Source organism: Aspergillus candidus (assembly GCF_002847045.1).
Source record: "Aspergillus candidus strain CBS 102.13 unplaced genomic scaffold BDW47scaffold_9, whole genome shotgun sequence".
Taxonomy (NCBI): Eukaryota; Fungi; Ascomycota; class Eurotiomycetes; order Eurotiales; family Aspergillaceae; genus Aspergillus; species Aspergillus candidus.
The window spans coordinates 252,348-265,119 of NW_020194014.1; the positions used below are offsets into that span (position 1 = coordinate 252,348).

Here is a 12,772-nt window from a genome sequence, read left to right on the forward strand (position 1 = left end):
TCTGAAGACACGGTTATTACATTCTGTAGATTATCCAGCTGATCAGATAGTATCTACGATCTCTGTTTATCTCCAATTTCACTCTTTGGTCTCCGATGGCCCACCTAGAGCACACTAGTCCAAGTTGTGGAAATACGCGGTGGAACCACGTCAGAAAGTATGAAATTCGATGATAATCATCGAAGTCTCCACAAAGTGGAATATATTTCAACCAACGTTTTATTCTGGTAAATATCATTGTTGTTTCTATCAATGACAAATCTTCGTGTACTTAGACGCTCCAGAGGCTGGGAAGATTGTAGATCGGGCATTGTATTCAACTATCTAATGAGCGTCTGTGTTTTCAGTTGATGAAACACTGGAGCCTGGAGTCAAGGGGTCGCCATGCTTTTCAGTTGATGAAAATATGGCTTGCTCAGTCCGCCCCTCAGGCAAGGGCCTGGCAGCAGCCTAAGATGCCATCAGTGAACGGACATCCTCGTCGGTTGATGTCAAGCCGACTGCGATGAGACATAGTGTTGTAAGTTGAGGAAGCCTACTTGATCCTCGTGGGGGCGTATGGAAGCTCCTTTGCTGGGTCAGGTGGGTGGGACTTCGAAAGCGCGACAATCCATTCTGAAGTAGGTGAAGGAACACTTCATCACCTGCTTTAGAATGCGACTTCCGCGCTTTTGTAGTCCCACCCACCAGACCTGGCAGAGGATCAACCATAGGCCTCCGCGAGGAGTAACTAGAGTCCTATTAACACGAGCAGTCGCTCTGACCTTGCTTTTTTTTTCTTCTTTTTGATAAGGGGTAGGGGCAAAACGTTACCTGCGGAGATCACTCCGGCCAAGAAATGCCTAGAGTCTCCATGACTCTTTTGACGGTCGCCAATTTCTCATCGCTATCTTTGAAGACAGCCCCGATGATAGCCTCTACGGTAGAAGCCATAGGGCCCCGGTGGACTGTGTTCCCTTGGCAGTGGTTGGCAAATACGCATTCTGCCAAGCCTTTGGAGGAGCCTTGCTGCGCAAGATAGTCGTTGCACGACCTTGTTGATATGACAATGTTTATCTGACCTATAAGAAATGGCAGAGAAACTCATCAGGGCCATATTATATAACACGGTGCGTGACATGTCATCACTTACCTCGCGTCGCACGTCGACGAAGGCCTTCCTTGACAAAAATCAAGTGGATGACAGCATCACCAAGCAAAGCGAGATCCTTGTTCCCGATCTGGTCGAAAACGCCTGCTAACTGCAATGCTTCTTGAAGTAAAAGCGGGTTGGTGAATCGATAAGAGATGATTTCCTCAGCTCTCGCGAGGTTTCGGTCTCTGAGAGACTCAGGATGAAACATGGTTGACTGTGACAGGGACTGTAAGAAAGAGATGGTAGGCGCTTGGATGAATCTTGTTGTGATAGTTGCAAAGGAAAAGATATAGAATTTCGAAGGGGGATGGTTGGGTGGAAAAGGGCGGGGGATGGTAGGGGGTTGGGAAGGGGTTGGGATAACTAGCCTATAGTTATATAGTGATTTACGACCGGCATACTGCCAAGATGAATGGCGTGCTCAAGGACTTTACAAAGACACCTCCTTAACGTAGTTAACTAGGTACCTTACCTACCTAGGAAGCGGGGTAGGAAGGGAAGCGCCAGTTAGGATCAGACTATCATGTGGCTTACAATTGATTAATCAATTCGTTGACTAGCCTGTGGTGATCCCAAGGGATAGTCCAGGACTTTATCCTCCTCGTAGAGTGGAATCCTAAGGATGGGGTACGTGTACAATATAGTAATGGACTAAGCAAGAGTGTAAATTCTTATAACGACGGCAGGACGATCGATCAGAAAACATTCAAATATAGTACGTAGTATAGTAGTATGTATATGCAATACAGACAAGCCACTAGACCAAGTCGAACCAACCAAACAGAACAGAACAGAACAGGATATATGCTGCTAGCTATCCAGGGTATTGTATTGTATAGTGTAGGATCGGGCGGAACAGGACATAGAAGGAAATAAAAGAAAGAAAAGTCGCTGGATCGCTGGTGGATGATGATGATAAGTAGGACATATGCAAGGTCGACTGTCAATTCAAAGACAAGACGGGAAGGAGCGTGGATATAATGAGAAATACCGCATGATATGATATGATACAAGAAACAAGATATAAGAAATGGGCGACTAGCCCAGTGGGTATCACAGGAGCATTTCCACCTCAAACAAAACATATCACGCCTGTTCAAACCCTCGCATGACCCGAGCTAGCGACACGCATGTCAGGTGCAGGGGCGCGCGTAGGATGCGCCGGCCGGGCTATGCTCCTCCGGCGCGCGCGCGGATCCCTCGGCGGTGATGTAGGCATGTTATCGTGCCTCGGCGGGGAGGGGAAATGGGCGTGGGAGGCTTGTAACGGAGATGGGATCTTGGGTAGTGGGCAGTTGGGGGGAGGGGCTGCGGGGGGCCCGACTGATAGGCCGGGCATGCTTTTTCGCCGGGCTACCGGGCCCATTGAGAGGCGGCTTTGATCTGCATGGTGGGGGGCGGGTGGCCGTGGTCGGGGAGGATCGTAGTAGTATGGGTCACCGTTTGCTGGGGGGAGCTGGGGGGTTGGCATGTCGCCGTATGGGGATTCTGGATCTTCTTCTGCGAAGGTGGGGAATCGGGGGGAGGGGGTGGAGGTTATGATGCTGCTTGGGGGCATTCGGGAAAGGCGATGGGTACTGGACCCGTGGTGTCGTAGAGTTTCTGACAGTGCGTCTTCGGAGTTGGCCATACGTAATGACCGTCTTTTAGGGTTGTCCTGGAAGGTCCATTGCGACTCATGAATGTTGCTCAGTCCGCTGTTACTCAGTCCGCTGTTGCTCAGTCCGCTGTTGCTCAGTCCGCTGTTGCTCAGTCCGCTGTTGCTCAGTCCGTCATGGATGCTTAGTCCGGGAGACTGTGGAGGAGATAGAGACCCAGCGATAGACCTCGACATGTCGTTATTAGAACCCTGTCGATGGACATGTTGGCGGGGAGTTTGTGAGCTTTGATACGGCGTTGCCGGGCCAAATCTCCGGCTGAAAGACGGAACGCTGAAGTTGGGTGCCGGAGGCGAGGCGCTGCGGAAAGGCTCGGGTACTGTCGACTGTGACCGTGGAGTCTCCGGGGTGTCTGAAGCGGCGGCTGCGTGCATCAGATACATTGATTGGCGCTTCCTTGGGCCCGTCGAGGTTGGGCTGCGAGGTCTATCGTACTCGTCCAATGACGACAGTACCGTTTCAATGGCGCTGGCCTTGGGCGGTTCCCGCCGCGGGGAGTCTGTAGTAGGATGCGTCGGGTGGTGCATAGGTGGGCTAATAGGACGCAATGCCGGGGGATTGGCGGGTTTCGTGGGCCGGCGCGTAGGTGCATTAGCAGGAGCGTTCATGGGAGGGCCGATGGGATGGGCGGCAGGGTGTGCCGAAGGCATCATAGAAGCACGTATAGAAGGCTGTACTGGCATGTTCGAGGGGGCATGCATAGGAGGACCGATAGGATGGGCGGCAGGGTGATGGGCCGAAGGCATCATAGAAGCACGTATAGAAGGCTGCACTGGCATGTCCAAGGGTGCATGCATAGGAGGGCTTATAGGGCGGGTTGTAGGGTGAGCCGAAGAGTGGGCCGGAGGGTTCATAGAAGCACGTATAGAAGGCTGTACCGGCATGTTTAGAGGCGCCTGCATAGGAGGACTGACAGGGCGGGTTGCAGGATGATAAACCGGCGGCTTCACGGGTGCACGCATAGATGGCTCTACCGGTATATTGATAGGCGGAGGGCTAATGGAGCGAGTCGCAGGATAATTGGCAAGGACGCTCGCAGAGCTAGTCGTACCCGGGGAGTTGGAGTTGCTGTCCGTGGTGGGGCCGTAGAACCGTCCCGAACCACTATTCAACGGGGAGGTGACATCTGTATGAGTTGTCGAGACCGAGGCCGAGCGAGAGTCCGAGGTGTTCTGCCGTATGAATGACCGGCGATGAAGAGAAATGTTGGACCCCTGGCGAGACTGCGCGTCGGATTGGGATTCTCGGTCGTCGGGAGCGGCCAACTGCTGCGGCTGCAGGTAGACCTGGGAGAAACGGTTCGGGTCCCTCTTGGCGGGCTGTCGGACACTCGACTTCGGGTGCAGCTCGTGCTCCATGTCCTCGTCGAAGACCTTCTCGGAGACGTACTTCTTGCCGCCGCGGGCTTCGATCTGGGCGCGCACCGCGAGCAGCCACGAGCTCATGTCCTCCGGGCTCGTGAACACGAGGAGAAAGCTGTGCGCCAGTCGGCGGGTGTGCGACCGGTGGAAGCCAAAGCGAGAAAAGCGCGGGCGAGGGGCCTCGGTCGTCGGATCGTTGGCTTCGGCCGTGTGGGATATTTGCAGCACCCAGTGCTTTCCCGGGATGGCGTCGCTGGCAAACGCCACGGAGGCGGGTCCGAGCTGCAGCACCTTCTCGGGCAGCCGGTCGTGTTTCCCGCCGCCGGAGTATTGCATGATATACCCCGAGGTGGCTAGGACGAAGATCTTCTTCGTCCACTCGGCCTTGCCGATCGTCCCGGACAGGGAACGTAGATGCTTTGACCTCTCCTTGTCCTCCTTTTTCTTCCGCGCGGTGATCTCCCCCGCCGAATCGTCCCGGTGCGAATGAGCGGCCTCGTCTCGATATTTGGCCATCGAGGTCGCGTGGATCCGTAGGATGGAATCCGCCGACAAGACCGGGGCGGGAAGTATGTCATGCTTGAGGGCTTGGGGGTACGCCTGGAACAGGGGCGGTGGTTTCCAGATCACGTCACCCGCCGGTGCCCCATCTTCACTCGGCCGGACTTGCGATGCCGAGGGGATCTTCGTCAGATGCGCGACTTCACCTCTCGTCGGAGATGCGACCACCGATGGGTTTGAAATTGTCCGTTTGGAGGTCGCCGCCGTCGGGGGAGGGGACAGGGGGGCCGCGGCCGCTGTCGCCGCCTGGGGCGTCGGGTTCTGGGCCTCGTCGATACCGGACAGCGGCTTGTCGTGAGGGCGGCGGGGTTGCTTGTCGCGAGTGAAGATGGTGCGGAGGCTTGATTTAGAGGACTGTCGCTTGGCCGGCGCATTCAAGGGGACTCGGTCCGTCTCGCCGTAGACCTGGTATTCTTCCGGCCGGGGGCGCTGTGGGCGCGAGGGAAGGACCAGGGGTTGGCCATTGGGACGGCTGAAGTTGGTCTGCAGCGGAGCCAATTGCTGGCCTCTGCGCTCACTGACGGAGGGGCGTGGTGGGGGAATATTCAGACTCATCCTGGATCTTTGTGCACTTTCCAACTCTGCGACTAGGGAGGTGTATAGGAGGTGAGACTACTCGCTCGCGAGCTGTGCCCTGGGGGAGGATCTCGAGGTCGCACGGATACGCAGGCCAGAGAGTAGACCGATTAGGGGATGACACCGAGCTGAGGAACTAACTGTACGTCTCGGAGTAATATTGGATCGATTGTGAAACCACGGTCATTGCAGAACGCGCTCCGACTCGTGTCGGTAATCCGACCGTGGATGGAGGAGTGAATTGCGGTAATAGGGGTCGACAGCGGAGAGGGAGAGGGTGATGTTGGAGGATAGCGAAGAAGTCGAGGGAGGATCCAGACTCGGGCGTACTGGTTTCAGGTCGAGAGGAGGGATGGAGCCGAGTCTGTATGTATGGTGTATGGTGAAGATCGAATTACTTGGACGGGTGGAATCCTCCCATGTCTATCTCGAATCCGGAGTCGAGAGTCGAGAGTCGAGAGCTGAGTAGAGGAAGGAAAGAAGACTAAACCAGTGCAAGAATCAGGGAATCGACGACGAGTTGGTCCGATCTTTGTTTTTGTCTCTCTTTATTTCTTCCTTCTGTTCTTTCCTATTTTTCTTTCTTTTTTTGAGCTTCAATCTGTTGGATTTCCAATTTCCTGCTGTTCTTTTCTTTTCCCTCTTTTCTTCTTCTTTTTTTTCCCCTGCTTTTAATTTGATTTTCCTTTTTCCAGGTACCCCCCTAAGTGATTGTGGCTAGATTAACCTAGACGTTGCCAAAACCACTAGCTCGCGCCTAAAGAAAGCCCGTCTGAGGCGTGGTGACGATAAAATGGACGGTGGCGGTGGGGTGTGATTGAACCGGTTGCCCACAGGGGAAGAAACAATAAAGAAACAAAGGACGAAAGGAATGAAAGAAAGAGAAAAGTGGTCCCTTGACAAGAGGGAAGATGGGTTGTTCCAGCAGCAATGGTACAATCAGAGAACAAAGTAAAGACAGACAGGAACAAAGTGGAAACTGTATGACAGGCAACTTAATATCGACCACCTCCACAGTGCAGGAATCGTCCTGTCGGTCCAGTATATTCGGATGATAAAAGATCGAGATGATTTCTCCGAGCACAATCCACACTGGTCAATCGTCCGTGTTAGTCTCTACTCTCTAGTTTCGGGGCGAAAAGTCAGATCGAGCAAAGGCAGCAAGTAAGAAAGTATCATCCTCTCTTCTCCTCCAGTCTCTTCTGAGCATTTCTCCCCCTGAATCAAGGCCCCGCTCGGCGCACATCGTCCCTTGGGAAAAGGTAAGCGGGTCTCCACCTCGGGCTAACGGTTTTCCGTGACTTGGTTGAGGATTTTAACCTGAAATGTTTAGTCTCGGGTTGAAATAGCTCCAGTAAGCGATGGTGGGGACTGAACCTACTGTAGGTTTTGTCTGAGTTTATCCGTGTGGGGACTCGAGTATGGCATTGGCATACCTGGTTGAAGTGGATGATCAGGATTAGGGAGGATGGTAGTTTGTTATGGGTTGACTGTTCGACAGAGATGGCTCAACTATCATCCACAGAGAGAGATATAGAAGAATTGATGCACGTGTATACTCCTTGCTTATGCACCCACTTAATCCACCACGTTTGACATTATTATTGATCACATTTCCTTAACTTAGTTCACTCACTAGTTCGTTAATTAAGTTACCTGAATTACTGACTAAAATACAACACGAATCATACAATCACATGAAGATCGACCATACTATACATCTCCTCCTAGGTTCATATCAAACACTGTCCACATCCATCCCCAGGTAGATACTCCGTACACCACTACCTCACACCTAAAGGGCTACAAATCAAACAGACCCACACTTCTTCCCCCTCCCCTCCTCCACAACCCCCATCAACTCCGCCGCGTCCTCGCAAACCCGCGCCATCCCGATATCTTTCTCCGTCAGACCCCGCGGGTGGTGAGTCGTCCAGTGGACGTCGACTGAGCCGATGCGCTAATTTTTATTAGTGCCTTTTCTCATCATCTATCTATCTTTCATTTCATCTCATCTGGTGAAATGGATGATAGACGGATATATGGTATGAGAGGGGATAGACATACAACAGTCATAGTAGCGTGATGTTTCTTCGTCGCACTATGCGAAGCAATCACATTGACGAAACTCTACCATCAACGTTAACCTGATTAGCTTGATTCAACCACCCCCCGCAAAGAAATCAAGAAAAGAAGAAAGGAGACATACAACAGCCTTAAAATAAGAACGAAAATAAAACGTCTTCTTAAATCCCGCCCCATCCCCATCCAGCACCCATCCCTGCTCGCACAGTGCGTCGACCCCCTCCGTCGCTGTCGCTACATCAACACCCTCTGCGAATTTCGGGGCAGGTTGTGATTGTGTGGATGAGGATCGCGTGGGTAGGAAGGGAGTTTGGGTCGACCCGCGGGGAGGGGATGTCGGACTGGGGCGGAGATGGAGAGCTGGTCTAGTGGTCGCTATAGCTAGGGAGGTAACCGGGGCGAGCCCCCGATGGTAGCATCGTCGCGTGGGGTTTAGGCTGTGGAGGAGGGAACTGCTGGGCCGTAGGGTTCGGGTGACGGCGTTCATTTTTAATGTGTGGAGGAATCTTGTCGTCGTTATTCTTCGGAGTTGAGGTTCATCGGTGATGCGCGGGCTCCGCTTGGCTTATCGGTCACATGACCACCTCGGAGGTGCTCCGCCGCAGGGGTCATAGGGATCTGGATCTGATCAACATCATACGAGTCATTCACTCTACTCCACCAGACAACTAAGACGACTGACTACCAGTGATCTACGCGGAAATAGTCTCGATCAATCTATTCGGTGACATAATACAGGATCCAAACTTGAATTTATCTCCACGGTCAATCAGACCAGCAAAGTCTCGCTCCTACACGGGATGTAAAACCACACTACACCACACAAGCACCACAGGGAGAAAGAAACAAAGTACAGAAGAAATGTGTATAGTTTGAATTGAAACAATGGTCGCGTCCAAATGCCAGCGACCGGCCCCCGCTGGCCCGGCCATCTGAGATGAGACGAAGAGCGCAGTCCATCCCGCCAGTCCATCCCGCCAGCTTCGCATTCCAGACGCCATAAGGAAAAAGCAAAGAAACAAAAGCACATGCCAGACGATAGCTGGCGGCCCAACACGGAGCACCACGCGGATTCGGCCCTACGGATGCGAAAACTCGACGGCGAATTAGGGTATCGGAATTTCATGAGTCGTGGCTAGCACGTGTCGTCTTGCGACGAGTCACAAGATTCATTGCGTGATGACCTGCTGCGAAAAACTGTTCCGACGCGAATTGACCCGGGAGTTGACCCGCGAGTTGACCTGGGAGGTTGGGCGCGAGTGGATATAGCTGCTCTGTCGGATCCGCAGGTTCTGTTGCGACCGGGCAAAGGAATTCGCCCGCGAGCCCGAGGGGATCTTCGACAGCCGCCGTCCGTCCACCTGGATCTCGGCCCGTGCGTGCGATAGCTGCTGCGCAAACGGCGAGCGTTTGCGCATGGCCGGTCCTTTCCAGTAGATGATGTACACCGCAATGACCAGGAGGAAGGAGATGCAAACTAGTCCACATGAGTGTCTGGTCGTTTGAATACCAGGGGGGGGGCTACTTACAGAGGATCGTGGAAGCATACTCCAGATGATACTTGCCGCCGATATCTGGTGGATGGTCAGATGCCGAAAATTACAGAACCCGGGGGAGGATGCACTCACTCTCAAAGAAAGGCGTTGCGGGGATGGTGAGAACACCGGCCAGGAAGTCTCGGGCCCATCCGTTGCCGCCGGTGGCCGACGCAGAGTATGGCCCATACGCGCAGACCATGTAATCGATGGTGGCCATGTAGATGCTGTAGTTGGCAATGCCCACGATGGCGGAAAATACCATGGTGCCAATCCAGTGGACCGGGGGCCCGAGGCTGGTCCAGGCAAAGCCAATCAGTCCGATCGGCAGGCAGGGCGCGGTCCACAGCAAGAACCACAAACGGGATTCGTACTGGGTGTGCTCATCATCCGGGTGCAACTGCCGTTCCCGGATATTTCGCTTGATGGCGGGAATGAACGCACCCCAGGCGATGAAGTAACCGACGAGGATGGGGATGAAGGACAGGCCGAGCGCCTCCGTGCCGAAGTCCCATTGCTTGTAGACCAAGCCAAACGACTGGATGAACATGAAGATCAGAGCATCGCTGAAGCCGCTGAGCAAGGACAGGGTCAAGACAATGGGCTCCGTGAGGAACATCTTGAAGGGGCGGATCCAGGTCAGGAGGATTTCCCGCATGGAGAAGCGCTCGCGGTACGGCAGGATCTCGTTGGGCCCGTAGACATTGGGATCCTCGCCACTCTGTCTTCGTTTCTTGGCGATGCGATCCATCAGGATGGTGGTGCGGGTCTCCGGCACGAGGATGAGATGGGCCAGCTGGACGAACCCGCCGAAGATCAGCTGGATCCAGATGTTCCACCGCCACGCCAGGTTGGCCTCGACAAAGCCACCGACCACGGGGCCGATGACGGAGCCCCCTACGGAGGAGAAGACCACGCAGGCGACGGCATACTGCTGGTCCTCGGCCTCCCACAGGTCGGCAATCATACCCAGGGTGACGGAACCCCCGGCGGAGCTGAGGCCGCCCAGGGCACGACCCACCATAATGGAGGCGAAGTTGGGTGCGATGGCGACGGGTAGCTGCCAGATGTTGACGAGGAAGAGACTGGCCTGCAGGATGGGCTTCCGGCCCAGTTCCTCGCTCCAAGGCGCCCACAGCTCGCAGCCGAAGGCATACAGGACTAGGAAGATCATGGCGCCGCAGCGAGCGGCCTGCATGCTCACGTTGAACTCGGCGGAGATGCCCGTCAAGGCATTGGAGTACAGGCTGGTGTTGAAGTTCATGGAGGTCTGGACGAGGAAGATGACGGTGATGATCATCCACTTCCGCCAGCGGGGGAAGGAATAGCCCAGTTCGTGGTAGCAATCATTTTCGGTCAGCTCGACCTTGTCGGTGAAGGTCTCTTCCACCTGGTCCATGGTTCCGGTGACCGGGTCGTCCGACTGCGACTTGGGAAGGGTGGGATCGGCCGCCTTTTCGGCGGGGGCCTCGGCGATGACATCGCCCTGGGTGGAGGAAGAGGCTTCGGACTCATGGGGCTTTTCATCCGAGGGCACCGGTTTCTCCTTGGGGGGGTCCATGGTGACGCGATGCGCCAGCTGGATGTTCGATAGATTAGCCCTGTGTTGGCAAGAGATGATCGGGATCGGAGGGCTTACCAGAGGAGGAGTACTATGAGATCAAAGTGGTAAACGGGAAGATAGGATCGGTCCCCAAGCGAGACAGGGAAGGAGAAGAGAGTCTAAAGTTTCTATACCTCCGGGAAGAGAGGGAAGAGAACGACAGTGAGATCTAGGATGGGGAAGATGATCTAGAGAGAGAGAGAGATAGAGAGAGAGGGAGAGAGAGAGGATATCAGGTGGGATAGAAAGAGGAGGGAGAAGCAAGTATAGAGGATGGGGAGAGAGAAGAAGGTCAGACAAGAAGAGAAAGGAAGAAGAGGAAGAGAGGCAGGGGAGACGAGGAGATAAAGATGAAGAAGAAGAGAAGAGAAGAAAAGAAGAGAAGAGAAAAGGGTGATGAACGGTCAAGAAAAGGAAAGAGTCATGATCGGCTCGATCAGGAAAGGCTGGGAGTCGGAGGTACTTGACAAGATGCGGCCGGTCCCATACATTGGGAAGTACCTCGATCTGGCCGGTGTACTGTAGGTCACCAGCCGGTTTGGAAATACCACCCTATGGAGCAGTCATGGCCAAGATCCTGGATACCCACCAGGAACTTTATCTCTAGGTCGATTCGGATGTGTAGGAATTTCATTTGAATAAGTTTTACTCCAATTCTCTCCCCCCGGACTGGCTGGTTCTCAGATCCGGCCGGATGCAAAAAGCAAGGACGGTGGAATAAGCCGACCATTGCCACGAGAAACAGTTGGATCTGGATTGAGATTGGACGGATTGAGACCCCACGGGCACCCGCAATGGGACGGACTATAAAATTCTCCAACGATCTAGGGCCGAAAGGAGGAAAAGATCAGGAATGTGGGATGCCGTTTCGGGACGGGGGGCCCTTTCCACGAGGGACTGGAGTCGGTAACTCAACTCTATAGGACGAGATACCGATACGATACTATAGAATTGAACTCTCTCTCTCTCCGTCTCTCGGTTTTTTCCCCCTCGTATGCTCCATCGTCCTGACGGTTGTCCGGGGTTGCGGATCGGGGTATCCGAGCCTGACGTCAATATCACAGCCACCAGCCGGTGATCGTCGGCCAGGGTCCGAACTTGCCCACTCGTGTGCAAAGTTAATTCTTGCCACCGTTGGTCACAGTAACACAGGAGAAAAGAAAAAAAAAAGACAGAAAAAAAAAAGACAGAAAAGAAAGGAAGAAAAGGAGAAAAAGCCTCTCACGTCAGAGGATGAACGCTTGTCTACTCACCTGTTATCAAGTCGGTTGTTCAATGTCCCCGGCCGATTCCTTGTGCCCCAGATGGGGACCCGGTTTCACCGGGGGATGGTGGGGATTTCTCCAGGTTCGACTTGACGACTGGACGGATGTGACGTTTCATTGGCTTGTCGGATTGGAATGGACCGGTCAATAAACAAATAAAGCCGTGAGTTCCGAGGAGAAGAGAGGATAGTAGACCAGAGAACAGCCAAGGACCGAAGTCGCCTTGTTTCGCCAAGACTGATCCAAGCGTACACCAAGTGGTTCCGCCTCGCCATGTACCTTTACCATCTTGGTTGTGGTACGGGGGAAAAGGGATCCTGCATTTCCCTTTTCAGGAGAGATCACCGATTGAGATTGTAAGGGAATGAGTTACGACCGTGGTATGAGTTTCATGGAATTATATGATTAGATGATATTTCCCTCATATTGATACTATCAAACCTTGTTGGTTCTAACAAATTTAAGAAAACTATGAAAGGTATAATCCCAGGAACTCGAAAGATCGGCAGATACTATGTCCAGGAGTAGAAACACTGAGCGATATATTCAAGGAAACGTTTCGCTAAGTGTACACTAAGTCCATCATAATCACTAACCATACACTTGGTACCTAATAGGCAAGGGATAAGCAATAGAAAGTTCTTCTTAACACGAGGGTTGAGGGTTAAACATAACAGCTCTTCCCAGCCGTGAGACCGTTTGATCTCTTCCAGGTGCTATAAGCCTATCATTCATCTGGAGAACAGAGTCTAATCTTGACAGCAATGCTAGGCCAGTCTAGAAGCTCTCCCTTGCAGCTGAGTCGATGTGGCAGGAGAGGATGGAGCATTGCAGTTGCTGCATATTCGATCACTGAATATTTGGGATACAAACGACCTATAGTCTTTAGTAGATATGATGTTTTTGGTTTTCCCTCCTTGCTTTTACTCTAGGATATCAGCATCATGTGTTGACGTCGTCTCCAGTTTGTAGATTTCGTCCTCACCGTATGAA

The 12,772-nt window shown here is 53.2% G+C and overlaps 6 protein-coding genes across 6 annotated transcripts; all 6 read right to left on the reverse strand.

Moving 5' to 3' along the window:
- Window positions 1-307: 307 nt before the first annotated feature.
- BDW47DRAFT_93357 (uncharacterized protein) lies at window positions 308-799 on the reverse strand. Its single transcript, XM_024820250.1, has one exon. The coding sequence runs from the start codon at window positions 709-711 to the stop codon at window positions 451-453; it is 261 nt and encodes an 86-aa protein (XP_024674239.1). The 5' UTR covers window positions 712-799; the 3' UTR covers window positions 308-450.
- On the reverse strand, window positions 308-1,456 carry BDW47DRAFT_101619 (putative RNAse III). The gene is made up of 2 exons (XM_024811690.1): window positions 1,133-1,456; window positions 308-1,061 (listed from the first exon to the last, which is right to left on the reverse strand). Exons 1-2 carry the CDS (start codon window positions 1,341-1,343, stop codon window positions 823-825), a joined length of 450 nt encoding a protein of 149 aa, XP_024674240.1. The 5' UTR covers window positions 1,344-1,456; the 3' UTR covers window positions 308-822.
- Window positions 1,457-2,231: 775 nt separating this feature from the next.
- On the reverse strand, window positions 2,232-5,270 carry BDW47DRAFT_116030 (peptidase family M20/M25/M40 protein; the record flags this gene model as incomplete). The annotated part of the gene is made up of 4 exons (XM_024814874.1): window positions 2,232-2,847; window position 2,984; window positions 3,503-4,809; window positions 4,936-5,270. The coding sequence occupies 4 exons, from the start codon at window positions 5,268-5,270 to the stop codon at window positions 2,232-2,234; spliced, it is 2,259 nt and encodes a 752-aa protein (XP_024674241.1).
- A 1,667-nt stretch (window positions 5,271-6,937) lies between these two features.
- On the reverse strand, window positions 6,938-8,049 carry BDW47DRAFT_101625 (4a-hydroxytetrahydrobiopterin dehydratase). The gene is made up of 3 exons (XM_024811691.1): window positions 7,501-8,049; window positions 7,359-7,421; window positions 6,938-7,251 (listed from the first exon to the last, which is right to left on the reverse strand). The coding sequence occupies exons 1-3, from the start codon at window positions 7,861-7,863 to the stop codon at window positions 7,102-7,104; spliced, it is 576 nt and encodes a 191-aa protein (XP_024674242.1). The 5' UTR covers window positions 7,864-8,049; the 3' UTR covers window positions 6,938-7,101.
- Window positions 8,050-8,079: 30 nt separating this feature from the next.
- On the reverse strand, window positions 8,080-8,738 carry BDW47DRAFT_93387 (uncharacterized protein). The gene has a single exon (XM_024820251.1). The coding sequence runs from the start codon at window positions 8,500-8,502 to the stop codon at window positions 8,146-8,148; it is 357 nt and encodes a 118-aa protein (XP_024674244.1). The 5' UTR covers window positions 8,503-8,738; the 3' UTR covers window positions 8,080-8,145.
- On the reverse strand, window positions 8,080-11,219 carry BDW47DRAFT_101627 (putative MFS multidrug transporter). The gene is made up of 4 exons (XM_024811692.1): window positions 10,551-11,219; window positions 9,005-10,490; window positions 8,906-8,950; window positions 8,080-8,853 (listed from the first exon to the last, which is right to left on the reverse strand). The coding sequence occupies exons 2-4, from the start codon at window positions 10,470-10,472 to the stop codon at window positions 8,546-8,548; spliced, it is 1,821 nt and encodes a 606-aa protein (XP_024674243.1). The 5' UTR covers window positions 10,473-10,490; window positions 10,551-11,219; the 3' UTR covers window positions 8,080-8,545.
- Window positions 11,220-12,772: the final 1,553 nt, after the last annotated feature.

Bases quoted from the DNA above. Each gene is read 5' to 3' on its own strand.
- BDW47DRAFT_101627 (XM_024811692.1), bottom strand. From the start codon at position 10,472: ATGGACCCCCCCAAGGAGAAACCGGTGCCCTCGGATGAAAAGCCCCAT. The intron at 8,951-9,004 runs GTGAGTGCATCC...ACCATCCACCAG, and splicing joins CGCAACGCCTTTCTTTGAGA to ATATCGGCGGCAAGTATCAT. The intron at 8,854-8,905 runs GTAAGTAGCCCC...CATGTGGACTAG, and splicing joins GTATGCTTCCACGATCCTCT to TTTGCATCTCCTTCCTCCTG.
- BDW47DRAFT_101625 (XM_024811691.1), bottom strand. From the start codon at position 7,863: ATGAACGCCGTCACCCGAACCCTACGGCCCAGCAGTTCCCTCCTCCAC. The intron at 7,422-7,500 runs GTATGTCTCCTT...CGTTGATGGTAG, and splicing joins GTTCTTATTTTAAGGCTGTT to AGTTTCGTCAATGTGATTGC. The intron at 7,252-7,358 runs GTATGTCTATCC...AATAAAAATTAG, and splicing joins ATCACGCTACTATGACTGTT to CGCATCGGCTCAGTCGACGT.
- BDW47DRAFT_93387 (XM_024820251.1), bottom strand. From the start codon at position 8,502: ATGAAATTCCGATACCCTAATTCGCCGTCGAGTTTTCGCATCCGTAGG.
- BDW47DRAFT_93357 (XM_024820250.1), bottom strand. From the start codon at position 711: ATGGTTGATCCTCTGCCAGGTCTGGTGGGTGGGACTACAAAAGCGCGG.
- BDW47DRAFT_101619 (XM_024811690.1), bottom strand. From the start codon at position 1,343: ATGTTTCATCCTGAGTCTCTCAGAGACCGAAACCTCGCGAGAGCTGAG. The intron at 1,062-1,132 runs GTAAGTGATGAC...CATTTCTTATAG, and splicing joins TCGTCGACGTGCGACGCGAG to GTCAGATAAACATTGTCATA.